The sequence below is a fragment of the Mobula birostris genome, chromosome 4 (genome assembly GCF_030028105.1).
Source record: "Mobula birostris isolate sMobBir1 chromosome 4, sMobBir1.hap1, whole genome shotgun sequence".
Classification (NCBI taxonomy): domain Eukaryota; kingdom Metazoa; phylum Chordata; class Chondrichthyes; order Myliobatiformes; family Myliobatidae; genus Mobula; species Mobula birostris.
The window spans coordinates 107,741,940-107,761,054 of record NC_092373.1 but is presented as its reverse complement, the minus strand read 5'-3'; the positions used below and the strand labels follow the sequence as shown (position 1 = coordinate 107,761,054).

The following is a 19,115-nucleotide window of genomic DNA, read 5'->3' as shown; positions in this document are numbered from 1 at the left end:
AAATTGCACAAGACTATTAGAATGTATAGCAATGAAAATAAGATTTAAAAAAATATAAATTTAAAGATGTGCTTTTAACATTTACTATACCTGTATGAGAACGTCTGTGTAACTCGAGATTGCTTGGGTGCTTGAAGGTTTTGCCACATAGTTCACAACAATATTGTTTCTGCGACTGAACATTTGAGTTACTTGAATGGTCAAGAACCTCCACAGTATCTCCAGCAGCTGTCTGGCCACCATGCAGCAGATCATTCCCAGCCAAAGGCGAAACAGCTTGTTTTTCATGCTCCTGGTCTTTTTCCCCAGGATCACTGCCTTGACGCTGATTCTCTTTAGGCAGCTGTTGTGCAGCATGTTCATTAATTTTCTCCATTTCAATTGCTTCATTCAATTTAGGTTGTACGGAGGTTGACTCAAGCTGTTTCTGGGACCTCAAATACTCATACTTCTTCAGAGGGATTGTCTTTTTCAAGAGAGGCAACTGCCTAATAGGTTGAGGGTCGATGTTCCCTGTGCTCTGACTAAAGGGCCATCTTTCTTCTGTGTGTACAGTCATGCCTGATGAAGAGGACTCCTGACTGCCATTAGTGCATTGAGAATGATCAAGGGAAGACACATCCTCAGCAGTTACTGCTGCTCCTAATCCATCATCAAGATCTTCCCTTCCTGGTTCCCCTTGGCTGTTATTGAAAAAATGTGGCAGCTTTTGATTAAACATTTCTTTACCATAACAGCTGTATAATTTAGTAGCCTGTTGAGCATTTTGCCTCACGGGATAAACTGAGGAATTCCTCTCTGGAGGTCCAGGAGTTTGGTTCTGTAAAGTGGCTGATATTTCAGCCTGGGAAATATCTGGGAGAGGTCTAAATAAAAGACCCAATTCCTGTGCTTTATGAATGTGGTTCTGTATTCCAAATGAACAGTCACGGTTTATCTCTGTTGCATCATTGTTCTCTAGCATATCCTCGGTGTCAGTTGTCAGGGACCCATGTAGTGAAATGACCCCAGCTCCTGACAAATTGCTGGTACTACTGATGACACTAGCTGAAGCCTTCAGGAAAGTATAACACAGACTAAGCACATTTGGAACCTGCAAACACTGAGCAATGTCTAATACTGCCTGGACATTTTCATGGCTAAGATCAAGGTGCGAGGTGTACATAAAATCTAGAATTTGGCCAATGCCGCCAACATTTTTAATGTCCAAATGGAAGACGTCACGACTCTGGCCTGAAGAGTTCTGAAATAAGGTTCTGTAAGTTAATAGATATAATACACAATTAGTTTGAGCTAAAGGGTTTCATCAGGTTTCTCTGAAGTATTTATTAAAAACAGTAATCTCCTAACTAAAGTCTCCAAGTACAAAATTAGCTATTACTTTTTCATTATTACTGCAAACACTCTAACAAAGGCATTTTAATTCACTAAAGTAAGACAATTTAACAGTTCACTAAATCATAACTAAGTATTCTCTACAATTAATAATTACAGCTATCTGGAGGTTCCGGTGACGCCATTGTTCAAAGTAGCAGCTTAAATCAATAGCTCCTCTGGAAAAACACATATTTTGCCCCGTTAATCCATCCAATATAAGATCTTCCGAAAATATCTGAATTGATAAGGGGGGGCAAGAATGGGGAAAAAGAATGGAGATAAAAAAAGCCCCACTGCGGAGCCAATGGAAGAGAGGTGCAGCGCGCGGCTCTCACACACGTGCACGTGGCAGTGAAGCAGATGCTGCGCCTCGTGCAGGTGAAGCAGCAATATGATGAAGATTCTGGAAGAGGTCAGGGAAGTCCAAAAAGATATAAAACAGCAACTAAATGATATAAAGTCAGAGCTGGCCAACATCAATCAGAAAATAGCGGTGGCAGAGACTCGAATTGAGAAGGTGGAAGATCACGTGCAAAACGTGGAACAGATACTAAGTAAAACGATAAAAATATTAAATCAACAGGAAAGTAAATTGCTTGACCAGGAGGGAAGACTGTGACGGAAAAATATCAGGATTTATAATGTTCCCGAAGGAGCAGAGGGATTGTCAATGATAGACTTTATAGAAAAGCTGCTGTGGGAAGCGCTGGAGATACCCACGACTATGGAGACTGACATTGAGAGGGCGCATCGTTAGCTCGTCCCGAGGCCTCCCGGAGGCAGAGAAAGTAAGCCACACTCAATAGTACTTAGATTCCTTCGATTCAAGAGTAAGGCGGAGATTCTATGAAGAAGAAGAAGGTTTTTTGGAACAGGAAGTTAATATACTTTGATCATGATTACCCCCCGGCGGTCCTACAGAAATGGGCGAAATATTCTGAAGAGAAATGAATAATAAAGCAAGAAAAGATTAAATTCCAAACCCTGTACCCTGCTAAACTCAGAGTATTTTACCAAGAAGGGATACGACTATATCAGACAGTGGAAGAGGCAACTACAGACATGAAGAACAGAGGACTGCCCACTAGCATGGTCAAACCAAGGGAAAGTCTGGTTGAGCAGTTATCCCGATCTGCTTGGGAAACAGTTAAGAGACCCGAGAAAGCAGGGGACGGGAGCAGGACGAGGGAAGGATATTAGGAAGAGACTGTGAGTTCTCTGAGGCCAGCCCTCACCTCCCCCAGAAGAGTCCTAAGGTTTGGCTAACTTTAAAACTGCTGATAAACTAAACAGAAGCAAAAATAGTCGGTAATATACTTATCTCCAGAAATACGTATTATAATGTGGATTTTATATTACTCAATGTTTAAAATTTCATTCATTCATTCCTTTCTCCCCACCTAAATGAGAATATATATATGGGAGGAATACACAGGGAAATCATTTCTGTGTAATGGACAGAGATTTTTTTACTTACTTTTATAGGTACTGCAGTGGGGGCCCTCAACTCACAGGTAGGAGGGGCTATCCCCCACAGCTAGGCGTTTCTTCTAGCTCAACCCAGGGTCACCTAGAGACCCCAGCCTTGGAATCACACCTTCGTTACCTTTTTTTTTTTATTATTCACGTTTCTTGGCTCTTATTTGTTCATGAAGTAGATCGATTAAGTTATATTCTGCAAATTTCAATGATATACTAACAGATAAATACACATGGCTAAGGACAAAGTAAAATTCATTTCTTTTAATGTCAATGGGTTGTTGAATCCAGTCAAGCGCAGTAAAATTCTATCAAAAATGAAAAAAGAACAAGCTCATGTAGTATATTTACAGGAAACTTACTTAAGTGATAATGAGCATGGAAAATTAAAGAGAATGGGCTTCACTAATTTGTTTTTCTCCTTATATAAATCAGGACAGAGAAGAGGAGTTGCTATTCTCATCTCAAGCAAGCTAAATTTTGAAAAAGTATTCGAAATGGGAGATAAGGAGGGCAGATATATTCTGGTAGGGGGGAATATAGATGGAAATCCAGTTACTTTATTGAATATATATGCACCCCCCCAGAAGTGATATTAGTTTCTTCCAGAAAATTACAAATATTATGGTAATGGAAACAGAAGGACTCTTGATATGTGGGGGAGACTTAAATTTACAATTACAACCAAAGTTAGACTCTTCCAATAGAAAAACTTACGAAACAAGGTCCTTACATAAGAAAGTTAACACTCTTTTTGAGGATGTTGGTCTAATTGATAGATGGAGGGACCTTTTCCCCGACAGAAGAGATTACACTCATTATTCTGCCCCCCATTCTGTATATACAAGAATAGACTATATCATAACATTTGGAAAAGATAGAGACAAAATAATCACCTGTGGAATTGGGACAATAGATGTAAGTGACCATGCACCTATATATTTATCTGTTGATTTTGACCTACAACCAAAGAGTACTATTTGGAAACTAAATTCAAGTCTACTCTATGATCCCTATTTTAAGGAACAAATTAAAAAGGAAATTGGTCTTTACTTAGAATTCAATGATAATGGAGAGGTTTCACCTCCCATTCTATGGGTGTCTTAAAGGGAAAATTATAGCAATATCTTCATATAAGAAAAAAAAAAGGAATAAAACATTAGAGGAATTACAAAATAAACTGAAGGAACCAGGAAAAAAAACACAAATTGAGTTTGGCACAGAATACACTAGAGGAAATTTAAAAATTAGGAATGAAATTAATAGTTTGGCTACACAAGAAATTAGAAAAAAATTTAATGTTTCTGAAACAGAGACACTATGAAAGTGGATCTAAATCTATGAAAATACTGGCGTGGAAACTGAAAAAAAAGATAGCAGAAAATACAATTCATAGAATTAGGGATCCAAGAACAAAAGTGATTAAAAAAATAAGCTAAGTGAAATTCAAGAAGCTTTTGAAATGTTTTACCAACTCTATATTCCAAAGTTCCAGGGGGAAGCATAACCCAAACTGGCACCCTCCTGAATTATTTAGATTTAACCACTTTAAGCAAAAAACAAAATAGAACGCTGACTGCTGACATAACTGAAGCTGAACTAAAAACTGCAATTAGTAGACTTAAATTAAGCAAGTCACCAGGATCAGATGGATATACGGAAGAGTGGTATAAAGAGTTTAGAAGTGAGTTAATTCCTGTTTTACTCCCCACACTGAACTGGGCCCTAAGAAAGGCGCAAATGCCATCCAGCTGGATGGAGGCGATAATGTCAGCTATACCGAAAGAAGGCAAAGATAAAATGGAATGTGGGTCATTTAGACCAATATCTGTCCTTAATGTGGATTATAGAATTTTTACCTCCATCATGGTCAAACGATTAGAAGAGTTTCTACCCACACTGATGCATAATGATCACACAGGTTTTATACAACAATGCCAAACACAAGACAATATACAAAGGACATTTCACATTATGGATAATTTTTAAAAAATGAAATTGAAGCAATAGTGATAAGCGTGGATGCTGAAAAGGCATTTGATTCGGTTAATTGGAAGTTTTTTTTACAGAGTTTTACATAGATTTGGTCTACATGACACAATTATTAAAACTATACAGGCACTATAAGACAATCCTACTGCCAGCATTAAAATCAATGGATATTTATCTAATAGTTTTACCCTAGAAAGGGGCACGGGACAGGGCTGTGCATGGACACCGCTACTCTTCACATTATATCTGGAACCATTAGCTCAATACATCAGACAAAATGAAGATATCAAGGGAATTACTATTAAAGGGGCAGAGCATAAATTGGTCTGTTACGCGGATGACATTTTGATCTATCTAGGGCAACCAACATACTCTTTACCTAAACTGATGCAATCCTTTGAACAATATGGCCAATTATCAGGATACAAGATCAACATAGATAAAACCCAACTACTTTCATATAACTATAACACACCAAGAGAAGTTGAAAATAGATATCCTTGGGCATAGCAAACAGAGTCCATCAAAAGATTTGGCAAAATTATCAGAATGCAATTATCAGCCCATATATAAAAAAATTAAGGACAATATAACAAGATGGAACCTAATTCTTTTTCTTGGTCTCTGTTCAAGGATTGAATCTATTAAAATGAATATACTGCCCAGACTACTATATCTCTTTCAGACCCTACCAATAGAGATTAACCAAAATCAATTCAATGAATGGAACAAGATGCTATCAAGGTAAAAGGCCTAGGGTTCGTCTCAAAACTTCGCAATTAGCCAAGAAAAAGGGGGGGGCGGGGAATGGGGCCTACCTTCTCTTAGAGATTACTACTTTGCAGCACAGTTGAGAGCTGTGATATGCTGGTGCAACCCATCATATGACACTCAATGGAAAAACATTGAGGAAAGGATACTTTCCATCCCCATACAGGCAATTTCGGCTGATAACAACCTACAAAGTTACATAAATAATATTGACAACCTGTGGGTGAAATGGACTCTTAAAATATGGAAAATTATTATAAAAGAATATAAACTAGAGAGAGACATTGCAACTCTTAAATGGTGTGCATATGACTCGGATTTTACGCCAAATAAACTGGATGCTAGATTTAAGGACTGGACAGCTAAAGGAATAACACCTATTTTCAATATAATGTAAGAAGGAACACTGTGCAATGAACAGGATTTGATAAGCGATCTTGAAGTAAAGGAGCCATTAGGAGGTAGTGACCATAATATGATGTTTTTATCTGCAAGTTGAGAGGGATAAGGGCAGATCAGAAGTGTCAGTATTGCAGTTGAACAAAGGAGACTATGGAGCCATGAGGAAGGAGCTGGCCAAAGTTGACTGGTCGGATATCCTAGCAGAAAAGACAGTGGAACAGCAATGGCAGGTATTCTTGGGAATAATGCACGAAGTGCAAAATCAGTTCATCCCCCAGAGAAGGAAGGATTCAAAGGGGGGAAAGTGGCCACAGTGGTTGACAAAGGAAGTCAGAGATAGCATAGCATTAAAAAAGTATAACAGAGCTAAGGTGAGTGGGAAGACGGATGATTGGGAAATTTTTAAGGAGCAACAGAACTTAACTAAAAAGGCAATACGGGGAGAAAAAATGAGGTATGAACGTAAGCTAGCTAGGAATATAAAGGACGATAGCAAAAGTTTTTTTTAGGTATGTGAAGAGAAGGAAGACAGTTAAGAACAATGTTGGGCCCTCGAAGAATGAATTGGGAGAAATTGTTATGGGAAACCGAGAAATGGCAGACGAATTTAGTAAGTACTTTGGATCTGTCTTCACTAGGGAAGACACAAGCTATCTCCCAGATGTATGGATGGGCCAAGGACATAGGGTAACAGAGGAACTGAAACAGATTGACATTAGGAAGGAAACGGTGATGAGTAGACTGATGGGACTGAAGGCTAACAAGTCCCCAGGTCCAGATAGTCTGCATCCTGGGGTACTAAAGGAGGTGGCTCTGGAAATTGCGGATGCATTGGTGATCATTTTCCAATGTTCCTTAGATTCAGGATCAGTTCCTGAGGATTGGCGAATGGCTAATGTTATCCCACTTTTTAAGAAAGGAGGGAGGGAGAAAACAGAGAACTATCGCCCTGTTAGCCTAACATCAGTAGTGGGGAAGATGCTAGAGTCCATTATTAAAGATGAAATAGCGGCATATCTTGATAGCAGTGATAAGATTGGGCCGAGCCAGCATGGATTTACCAAGGGCAAATCATGCTTGACTAATCTATTGGAGTTTTTCGAGGATGTAACCAGGAAGATAGACGCAGGAGATCCAGTGGATGTGGTGTACCTTGACTTTCAGAAGGCATTCGATAAGGTACCACATAGGAGATTGGTGGGTAAAATCAGAGCTCATGGCATTGGGGGCAGGATATTGATATGGATAGAAAACTGGCTGGCAGATAGAAAGCAAAGGGTAGCAGTGAATGGGTGTTTCTCGGAATGGCAGGTGGTGACTAGTGGGGTGCCACAGGGCTCGGTATTGGGACCATAGCTGTTTACGATTTACGTCAAGGAGTTAGAAGGCGGCATTGTGAATAACATCAGCAAGTTTGCTGATGATACTAAGCTGGGTGGCAGTGTGATGTGATGAGGATGTTAGGAGAATTCAAGGTGACTTGGATAGGCTGGGTGAGTGGGCAGAAACTTGGCAGATGGCATTTAATGTGAATAAGTGTGAGGTTATTCACTTTGGGAGCAAGAACAGGAAGGCAGATTATTATCTGAACGGTGCAGAGTTAGGTAAGGGAGAAATACAAAGAGATCTAGGAGTATTTGTTCATCAGTCTCTGAAGATGAATGAGCAAGTGCAGCAGGCAGTGAAGAAGGCTAATGGAATGTTGGCCTTTATTACAAAGGGAATGGAGTACAAGAGCAAGGAAATCCTTTTGCATTTGTACAGGGCCCTGGTGAGACCACACCTGGAGTATTGTGTGCAGTTTTGGTCTCCAGGGTTAAGGAAGGACATCCTGGCTGTGGAGAAGGTGCAGCGTAGGTTCACTAGGTTAATTCCTGGGATGTCCGGACTGTCTTACGCAGAGAGGTTAGAGAAACTGGGCTTGTACACGCTGGAATTAAGGAGATTGAGGGGGGATCTGATTGAGACATATAAGATTATTGAGGGATTGGACAAGATAGAGGCAGGAAATATGTTCCAGATGCTGGGAGAGTCCAGTACCAGAGGGCATGGTTTAAGAATAAGGGGTAGGTCATTTAGGACAGAGTTGAGGAGGAACTTCTTCTCCCAGAGAGTTGTGGAGGTGTGGAACACGCTGCCTCAGAAGGCAGTGGAGGCCAATTCTCTGGATGCTTTCAAGGAGGAGCTAGATAGGTACCTTATGGATAGGGGAATCAAGGGTTATGGGGACAAGGCAGGAACCGGGTATTGATAGTAGATGATCAGCCATGATCTCAGAATGGCGGTGCAGGCTCAAAGGGCCGAATGGTCTACTTCTGCACCTATTGTCTATTGTTCAGTTTTGAAATGCTCAAAGAGAAACACTTATTAGAAAAACAAGACTTTTACCGGTAATTACAGATGTGATAGTATGTTAATAGGATGGTTAAAAATGTAACCAAGGCAAGTACATGTCTGATAGAGCTATTTAGAAAAGCATATAATTCAGACAACGGTAGTAGAATCATTTCAAGCGTGTATAAGGGTTTGTCAAATCTTAAAACACATTCTACTTCATACATTAAAACAAAATGGGAGAAGGAGGGAGGGATAATAATATCTGAGGAACACTGGACAATAATACAGAGGTATCAATGGAAGTGTACCGAGGGAGTTCGGGTGGAAAAACTTGATAAGATATTTTATTACACCCTCTCACATCCCATTATGATAGTAACCCCTCTGTTTGCTGGAGAAATTGTGGAAATCAAAATGCAAACCATTATCATATTTTCTGGGAATGCCCCATTATCAAAGACTATTGGAGTGGGATACAAATTGCCCTACAAGACATCTTTGAATGTGAAATACCCTTAGAGAGTAAGACAATATATTTTGGGTATATACCTCAAGAATGGTTGAAAAGAGATAAATATTTAATGTATGTACTGCTGGTGGCTGGTAAAAAGACCCTTACCAGGAAATGGTTATCACAGGAGAGCCCAACTTTAAATGTATGATTGGAAATTACAATGGACATTTACAAAATGGAGAACAACATCTGTTAATCATAAATTGGAACAATTTTATTCATACTGGAAAAAATGGTTTAACTACATAACATCTCATAGGCCTGATTTTATTCTCACAAGTCAATGAATATGTTGTTAAAAAAAAATCACTCCCTACTCTGTACATAGTTTTCTTCTTTCGATTGTTCTTTCTTTCCTCTCCTTTCTGTAAGTGTATACCCCAGATAAATATTATGTGGAGATTTGTGACAAATATGATATACATGTCCAGTATCCAAAATACATCTTATGGAAATGTTTGATGATGAAATTCATTGAAAAAATTACCAAAAAAATAATTACAGCTTTCTGGTAAACTATGGTATTGAAAACTCAGCCCTTGGATGTCTTGTCACTAGTGTTACTAACTTACACAGACTTCCAAGACCACAGCTTATTTCAAATTTAAGTGCTCAAATAAAATACTATCAAATATTCTTTTTGAATATTTCTCAATTATTCAAAAGAGGAGGATTGTCAAAAAGAATTACTGAAAAAAATTTATAGGGATGAATGATATTGGTTACAGAGGTTACAGAACAGAGCCAAGAGAAGGAAATATTGTTGCTAAGTTTGTTCTGGAAATGAGGGATATTGGCAAGTCTACCATTGCCATGAATTACAGACAAAATTTCATAAATGGGCATAAAAATCTATTGAAGAGCTATCTTCAGAGATTTTAGAGAGTTTCAAGTTCAGTAGCACAGACAAGAGGAATTGTTTGGTGAATATGAAGTCAGGCTAAAAACGTTAATAAGAAGTTGTAATTTCTGAACCTTTTAAAATCAGACACTGTGAGATTCTTCCATGTCTGGAATGTTCTTCACACAGAGAGTGAATCTGTGGAATTCTCTGCCACAGGAAACAGTTGAGGCCAGTTCATTGGCTATATTTAAGAGGGAGTTAGATATGGCCCTTGTGGCTAAAGGGATCAGGGGGTATGGAGGGAAGGCTGGTACAGGGTTCTGAGTTGGATGATCAGCCATGATCATACTGAATGGCGGTGCAGGCTCGAAGGGCTGAATGGCCTACTCCTGCACCTATTTTCTACGTTTCTATGTTACAGGACAGAGTTCTGGCAAAACACTTTCACACACTGGAATTAAAAAAGCAAGTTCAAAGAAAACTATAGGAAGGTGACTAACATGGACATAGTCCTTAAATACATGAGGCTGTTTTACTCAAGACGAGAAATAATAGTAAAGGTGATTGCAATGTAATCTACTTAAGGATACGTATGCTCCAAGAGGCTCTGTTAGGAAATCAAGTCAGGAACGCAAAAGGTGGGGAAGCATGCGTCTGTAAAACTGTTAGTCACAGATAACACCTGATCTCAGAACAGCATTCAAAATGGCTGTTGTCATACTGTAACAAAGTTGAGCATAATACACTGAGGTGAAAGGCCTCAAAGAATGTAATCGCCAGTGAAGGTGGTATTTCAAACACAAAGGACAAGCTTAAACTTAAGCAACTGTTACAATGGAGTACATATGGTGGATTGACAAGCAGGTGGAAATGTAAGTGTTGAGTGGTATTAATTGGGCACCCTAGGCCAAAGATTCTTGACCACCTAATTAATTCAGAAACCAAATGTAAGAAACCAGATTGGCAAGTCAACAAGTTGTATAACAAAGAATGTATCAGGAATCCTCAACCACTTGAGGCAGAGCCAAAATGCATCATTTTTGCTTTACAGGGGAGGTGGACTACTGGACTGCCAGAGACAGAGGGGTCCAATTGCTCATTATTGTTATAAGTCACATAAGCCATCATGGGCATGGATTGGATTGAGCCACTCAGACTAAGGTACTGCCCCTGTGGAAAAGATCCATTGTTAGATGGCAACGGGACCCAGGAGTCCCTCGTGTTCAGGGTACAACAGCCCCACCCAAACAGAAGACCAGTCAGGTAGGAAAACAAACAACAAGCAACTGTGGGAGGAAAGAAATTGTTGACAATTCCAGCCATCTGCTGTCTCATACATCTCCACAGCCTCATTTGATAGGCGCCAAGAGTTTGTAGAATTTTCAGAACCAGAGTCACGAAGTGTAGCTACAGTAAAAGCAGCCACTGAGAATGATGGTCCACAATTAAGATGGACAGTTCTCTCCACAAGGGCAGGCAGGGTAATTAAGCTAAGGTAGTAATAAACCACACCACTGCAGATGCAACTTGCTGCGAGCATATCCAAACAGGAAAGACATGCAAGACTGAATGGTAATCTTAACATTTTCAGTTTGCTATATCAACAAAAAATAAATCTACCATGATCTAAAACAAATCAAGAGTATTCTTCAAAAGTTATGAATTTGCAGTGCTGAACATGCAGAATGCTGGTAGGCTCAACTGCATTTACTTTAATGCGAGAAGCCCCAGGATACGTTAGATGAGCTTGGAGCATGAATGAGCACATGCAATTACGATATTATTGTAATCACAGGATCTGGGGTACAGAAGTTTCAGACATGACCGAGGAGGGGTCAGAATCAGAATTATTGTCACTGACGTGTGACGTAAAATTTGTTATTTTGTAGCAGTAGTAAAGCGCAAAGACAATGGACATAAATTACAAAAATAAATAAATAATGCAAAAACAAAGGAATATTGAAGTAGTGTCAGTGAGTTTATGGACTGCTCAGAAATCTAATGGCAGAGAGAAGAAGCTGTTCTAAATTGCTGAGTGTGTGTCATCAGATTTCTGTACCACCTTCCTGATGATCGTGCTAAGAAGATCATAATGATCTCACATATTCTGACGGTCCTTAATGATGGATGCCACCTTCCTGAGTTAACACCTCTTGTAGATGTCCTTGATAGTGGGAGGCTTACGTTCATGGTGGAAATGACCCAGTCTATAGCCTCTGCAGCCTCTTGAGATTCTGTGCATTAGAACCTCCATATCAGGCTGTGATGCAGTCAGAATGCGCTCCACTGCACTTCTATAAAAATTTGTAAGAGCCTTAGGTGACATACCAAATCCTCTCAAGGTCTTAATGATGTAGAACCACTGATGTACTTCTTTGTGATTGCTTCAAAATGTTGGGCCCAGGATAGAACCTCTGAGACGTTGACACCCAGGAACTTGACTCCGCTCACCCTTTGCACTGCTGACCCCTTGTTGAGATCTACTGTGTTCTGACAACTTTCCCTTCCACTCAGTTCCTTAGTCTTGTTGACACAGGGCCATTATTGCGACACTATTCAACCAGTCAATCATATACACTTCCTCATCACCATCTGAGATTCTACCAACAACAGTGGTGTCATCGGAGAATTTATAGATGGTAGTTGAGCTGTGCTTAGCCACGCAGTTGTGTGTGTAGAGAGTCAAGTAGAGAGCTGCTCTACTTTACTGTGATGTTCTCCCTAATAATATTAGGGAGGATCATCAAACAAGGTCAAGTGGGTAAAATTTGGGAATAAAAGAAGGGATAAGTTGGAAGGTACAGGTTCTGAACAAATTGTTCTGATGAGATTACTTCCAGTAAACCTGGCATAGATGAGGGTGATGAGACTCCAGGGTTTCTGAGAAAGAGCATAGTGTCAAAGAGTTGCTGGATCAAGCACGTATCGAGTTGAAAACACAAACACGAGAAATTCTGCAGATGCTGGAAATTCAAGCAACACACATCAAAGTTGCTGGTGAACGCAGCAGGCCATGCAGCATCTCTAGGAAGAGGTACAGTCGACGTTTTGGGCCGAGACCCTTCGTCAGTGTCCTGTCTGCAACATGGAAACACTTCAAATATCCTATGAGAAGTGTGTCAGTACGCACAGACTTAATGATCTCAGTCCGCCATAGCACAGCCAGTGTGAGATATGGCTAAAGCAATATTCCAGAAAGAGAAACTTAGGAAGATGACTTTGTAGCTTTCCAAAGGAAAAGAAGAAAGATTCTGTCCCTACCAAATAGAAACCATTGAAAAGTTTGATGCAGAAAGTGTTTTGAATTAGATGCCTTTTGTTATAATTTAACTGATGAATCTCCATTTCAGTTGAAAACATTAAATGTGTACTATAAACACATTACTGATAGGAGACAATTGTGATGCTTAGAAGTGATTACTCTCTGGAAGACATAACCAGATCAGCAATTCTGTTGACAGTTATGTACATTAGCCAAAGGAAGGCTGATACTAAAATAACCCAAGCATAACTCCAGTTCACACTTTTACAACAAGTCATACAAGTTATTCATGCCTACCTGAAGTATTGGCTAAATGCTGCTAGCACATTCTTATGGGCCTTAAAGCAGACACCCTTCACCACCAGCATGCAGTCACAGAGGAAGCCCTGGATTCGCTGTTCATGAAGCTGCTGTAAAAGATGGCAGCTGTGGTTTCCTAGGGATTCGGCTGCCATTCTTCTGCTAACCTTGAAGAGAAAAACAGTCCGCTTCATAGGAGGTTGGGAAAGTAATGAATATGATATGCACAGTTCTGGACGTTGCCAATAGAGACATAGACTATAAAAGTAGGAAGGATGCTTAAACTTTATAAAATACAAACACAAACTGAGAGAAAACTGATAATAGGATCTGAACTGATGAAGGCTCTGGTCAGAACAGATACTGGGAGATCACTCCCTTTGCACAACAAGCGCTTGGAAGCTGGAGTGTGCTGCCTACAGATGTGGCAGGAGTAGGTTAGATTGGAGAAATATATTGTGGAGAGAAAACTGCAAGGCTTCAGAGAAAGGGGTAGTGGACAGAATTACGCAGGTGAATTGGCAGCAGGGACTTCATTGGCCTAGTAGCTTCCTGTGTGTTAACTTTAAAGAAGAACCTCTTCACAAATAATGGAAAGCAATATATCATGTAAATATAGTAAAATCATGCTCTGTTATTTAATGAGATGTACAGGGTAAAAGGAGGGAATGGATAACTGCAATTTCAAAACTCTGTACGGGCTTACATTTCTATGTACAAAACTTATTCCTGTGCAGTTAAACTGCCTCTGACTTTAAGTCAATCATTGTTCTTCAGAACAATACATAACTTACTTCTTCCATCTTAATAGGCTTGGTTTAAAACTATGTTAATCTACAGATTTATACAAAGTGGAATAAATACTTTCATTTCAATAATTTGTTAACTAGTTTACTTTGAAAGCATATTTCTTTCAAATTACAATTCAAATACCTACCCTTTTGCCATACACTACTTTCCTAAATACCCATCTTCTCACAAACCATTAATCTCTACAGTAAATGAGTCAAATGGATCATTATGCCTTACCTCCCTTCTAGAGCACCCTTCAAGTCTGATGAAAGGTTTTTTCCCTCTCCCCAGAGATGCTATCAGGCTTGAGGATACTTGCCCAGCATTTGTTTTTATTTTTAGATGGACTGTTTACAATGCATTGCTGTAAAATCTTTTTTTATCATTGAAAGTACAGGAAAACTACACAGGCCAGATAATGCTTGTCAGCTCCCTTTCAACTCACCAGGGCCCATTCCCAAACTCCCTTTCCCACTCACTTGGCTGCTGATTCCCATGTTCCCCTTAAACTAATCAATGTATTACAATACTGTCTAACACCCTGAAAATAAACTGAATTACAAGTGCACGGGCAGCAATTCTATAGAAATAACATCAGACATCCCACCCTGCAAAAACTCATTTCAGGGAGGTAGCACCATCAACTTGCGGGAGACTCACGGGAGAAGTGGGATGTCTGCAGTAGAGTAGCTCCTTAGCAGCTAGCCAGCTAGCTTAAATAACGTTCGCTATGCTAATGAACAAATGACACCTGTTAAACTCACCTCAACATGTCTTTTACAGTCTTAACCCACCATGGGCAATAGAAAAGTCACTGTTGCAAACAGCGCAGTGAGCAACACTGTCATTATTTTTGACCCCTATTAGGCAGGGGTACACTTTAGTGTAGTCTGGGGTGACGTACATTTTATATTTTTTGGAACACTCTGCCACTCTGACTTTTTTCGGAACTCTCTCGCTCTTGCTCTCACTCTCTATCGCGTGCTCTCTCACTTGCGGTCACTCTCGCTCGTGCTCGTTCTCTCGCGCTTGCTTTCTCACTCTCACTCTCTCATGCTTTCTTGCTCTCACTCTCTCTCGTGCTTGCTTTCTCGCTCTCTCGCGCTTGCTTTCTCGCTCTCTCTTGCACTTGCCTTCTCGCTCTCTCTCTCTCTCTCATGGTCGCTCTCACTCTCTCTCGTGGTCGCTCTCACTCTCTCTCGCACTTGCTTTCTTGCTCTTGCGCTCGCTCTCTCACACGTTCTCTCAGGCTTGCTCTCAAAAAAATCAATTTCCGGGACATTGTATATAACTTGCGGGCATCAAGGAGCCACTATTAATTTGCCGAAGACTCCCGGAACTTCCGGCAGAGGTGGGATGTCTGTAACATACAGTACAGGAACACTCACAACACACTGGAGAGCTCAGCAGGTCGGGCAGCATCCGTGGAAACGATGAGTCGACGTTTCAGGCCGGAACCTGACGAAGGGTTCCGGCCCGAAACGTCGACTCATCGTTTCCACGGATGCTGCCCGACCTGCTGAGTTCCTCCAGCGTGTTGTGAGTGTTGCTTTTATCCCAGCATCTGCAGATTATTTTGTGTATACAGTACAGGAAATCTGCTAGTCTGGCAGCACCACGGTGCTGAGTTGTGTGTGGTATTTAGTGTTAGTATACACAGGATTGGTCCACCATGTAATTTTGAGACAGAGTACGTAATTCAGCATCTAAAATGCAAAATTATTGAACTGTTTTTGAAAGCCAACAAAAGAAAAAATTGAATTTGGCATTTGGAAAAAGTGGATAGGAAGGCAAATGGCATATTGGCCTTTATGAATAGAGGGTTAGAGTTTAAAAATAGGTAAGTATTGTTTAATTTTTTCAATTAATGAGGCCACACCTGCAGCAGGGTTTTGGTATCCTTACTTAAGAAAAGATTGGAGACAGTCTAAGGGCTCACAAAGCCAATTCTAAGGATGAGTGAGTTCTCTACCGATTAGCCAATATTAGAAATTAGGTTTAAATTCTTTGCGATTTTGAAGAGGTCATTTGCAAACATAAGATCCTAAGTGGGGTATAACAGTAGATGTTGAGATGTTTCTACTAACGGAAGTACATTGAATAAGAGAACAAATTTACAAGATAAGGTGGTGGTCATATTCCAGGAACTCTCTACCCCACACTACTGCAGGAGCTAGACCATGGGGGGGTGGGGGAGCACTTAAGGACGTGGTAGATGAATTTTTGAAAGATAAGAATTAAGATCCATGAATTGGGGCAAAGAGGGAGACAAGATCCATAGTAGAATAGTCATTTATCATCTTGAACTGCAAAACAAAATTAAGGAGATTACATGGCCTATTCCTGCTAGTATTTTACATTCTTGAATCAATACATTTAATAATGAAACACCAAACTCACAAGCCATCATTTTAATTTCGACCTTAAGATCAGTTAGATTGTCTCTATTTCCTTGTGCCAAAAAGGTAATTTTAGCCCATTGAGTGAAAGCAGCTCAGAGCAATTTGTTTATTTATTTATTGGGCTAAAGCGCGAAATAGGCCCTACCAGCCCTTTGAGCCACGTCGCACAGCTATCCCCCAATACTAATCCTAGTTTAATCATGGGACAATTTACAATGACCAATTAACCTACTGTGGAAGGAAACCGGAGCATATGGAGAAACCCCACACGGTCACGGAGAGAATGTACTGGAAAGCATCATACTAAGCTCTGCACTACTGTGCTGCCCACCCCAAATCCCATTCTCTGGGGCAATTCACAGTCGTCAATCAACCTACCAAGCCATAGATCTCTGGGACGTGAGAGGAAACTGGAGAACCATGCAGTCACATGTCTGCAAACAGAGAACAATACAAATCAGGATTAATTTACTTGCTATACCGATGTACCATTCTAAATTTGCATTAAAACAGGAACTACATGTCAAGTCGGGCAGCATCTATGGAGAACACACCATTACAACTAGTCTGCTGAAAGATCATTGTAAAGAAACAGTAACATTGTTCCTCACTCCACCTATATAGTAAAACAGTCAAGTGTTTCCATCATTTTCTATTTTTATTCAATTTCCAGCTTCTAGTCTTTTGATTTTGGATCAAAGTGTACATTTGTTTAACTAGTTAAAAGATACAAATATTTAAGATTAGGCTCATGCACATACTGGAGATTACAACATTTTAACAAGAGTAACAACACAGACACCATCATGGCATTATGAATTTGAATACATTAAACTTCACATTTCTTCTTTACAAGCTTTCATTCTACGGCAATTTCTTACATTCAGACAGGTTGCACGTCTCCTCTCTTGTATCACTGCCGAGCCTTACTGAAGGTTTTCTCTGATTCGGTTTCCAGGACAACAATTACTAAAGAGGCCCAATTACTTAGAGGACGTTGTGCGGTCTCAATTAAGAATACCAAGAAGATGAATGGTGAAACTTGAACGCGAACACGAAGAAGGTGGTAGTAATCGACGCAGCTTGTGCCTTGAGCTTTACAGCACCTTTTCCCTTGACAATGGGTCACATCAGAAGTTGTCTATCTGCTTTGTTGAGGAGAGGCGCAGGGCGGTGACGCTGATCGGCGACAAACAACTGGAACGAGCCCCGGGCGGCCCACATTCGCGGGCAGGATCTTAACCGAATTGTCCGTGGATTTCACTCCCCTCGTTCTCCATTTTCTCTCTCCAGTTCCTTCTTTAGCATCTCTGTCTCCTTTCTCAGCTTTCCTTCGCAGCGGATTCCCGCGATCGCGGAACCTGGGGCCGGGAAGGGTGGACGGGAGGGAAGGAGTGGAGCGTTGTACCCTTTTCCGGTGTCGCACGTGGAAAGCGCTCGGGTGCAGTGACTGGTTGGAGTGGACTGATAACGAGGAGCTTCGGTTATAGCTGTAAGTGTGAATGTTGTAAATGTGCGCGGATGTTCTGAGGCTCTGCATGCAACCAGAATTACCTATCTCTAAAATATCCCCTACTCCTGACAACTTTTAATTCACTTATCTGTTTGTTTTATTTCTGGCGTTTACTGGTGTAATTTAGTTATTTTGGTTCGTTTTCAGATATGATTGAATCGTTTTTCTCCCTGGCCCGATTTTGTTTTAAATAATGCTCCCATCGTTATTAATTTTCAGCCTGTAATTTGTTTACCTTGTACTTTTGATTTCTGTATAAACGCGGAATACGACCAGAAAAAAAGATAGTTTTAACATTCCAGTGCTCAGAGTTATTATTGTTTAACAAGGGCGGGACATCAACTCGAATTAAAGTGGGTTAAGGTTCACAAAATCAGTAATTCGTGGAATCAAACATTTGCACTGCCGAATGGTTGGTGAAGGGGTTGTTACTCACGCTGGAAAAATATGAATTAATTTATTATGCTGTATACCAATGCACTTTATATCCAACTAACACAAAAGTTGCTGGTCCTGACGAAGGGTCTCGGCCTGAAACGTCGACTGTACCTCTTCCTAGAGATGCTGCCTGGCCTGCTGCGTTCACCAGCGACTTTTATGTGTGTTGCTTGAAATTCCAGCATCTGCAGATTTCCTCGTGTTTATATCCAATTAGTAGTTTTTGCGTTATAGTTTAATGCAAAAACCATGGCAGTTTCCAGAAGCACCGTATAATTGGCTAGGTACAATGAAGAGGGATGCTCTACAAGTCTCTTATCTTTGACTAGACTGCCTTAACAATCACAGTACCCCATCTTTTGCCTAAATAATGTTTGCAGCAACATCCAAAAAAAAAGGTTGATTTTCTGTGTTTATGGGCTTAACACCTAGCCACACATTGAAGCCACCTATTCAAACCTTCTGGATGCCTTTTCAGTTGCCCGACTGCCTATCCAACATTCAACTAAACTCCCATTCCCTGGACAAATCACAAATTCCATTTGCTTTACAAACTTGTACTAATCTTTTAAAGCCATACAGCAACGAAACAGGCCCTTAAGCTCACCATCAGTGTTGCCCCTCAATCACCATCATCCCATTTTATTTTTCTCAACATTCCCCTTGTTCTCCACCCCGCCCCCCCCCCAGAT

At 40.4% G+C, this 19,115-nt stretch overlaps 2 protein-coding genes across 6 annotated transcripts in view; one reads left to right on the top strand and one right to left on the bottom strand.

Annotated features, from left to right (window-relative positions):
* Window positions 1-17,906, bottom strand: part of zbtb49 (zinc finger and BTB domain containing 49) — a 31,492-nt gene extending 13,586 nt beyond the window's left edge. Inside the window, exons 1-4 of one of the 2 annotated variants that reach the window (XM_072255892.1) lie at window positions 17,354-17,906; window positions 16,851-16,906; window positions 13,276-13,445; window positions 91-1,256 (exon numbers count right to left, since the gene is read on the bottom strand). In XM_072255892.1, coding sequence (XP_072111993.1) covers window positions 91-1,256; window positions 13,276-13,433 — 1,324 coding nt within the window. In that variant the 5' untranslated portion in view covers window positions 13,434-13,445; window positions 16,851-16,906; window positions 17,354-17,906. The remainder of the gene's footprint in view (window positions 1-90; window positions 1,257-13,275; window positions 13,446-16,850; window positions 16,907-17,353) is intronic. The other variant, XM_072255891.1, reaches the window with a different exon arrangement.
* lyar (Ly1 antibody reactive homolog (mouse)) overlaps window positions 17,696-19,115 on the top strand; it is a 36,479-nt gene continuing 35,059 nt past the window's right edge. For 2 of the 4 annotated variants that reach the window (XR_011885744.1, XR_011885745.1), the window contains exon 1: window positions 17,696-17,964. The gene's annotated coding sequence lies outside the window, so the exon portion shown is untranslated. The remainder of the gene's footprint in view (window positions 17,965-19,115) is intronic. The other 2 variants (XM_072255894.1, XM_072255893.1) reach the window with 2 other exon arrangements.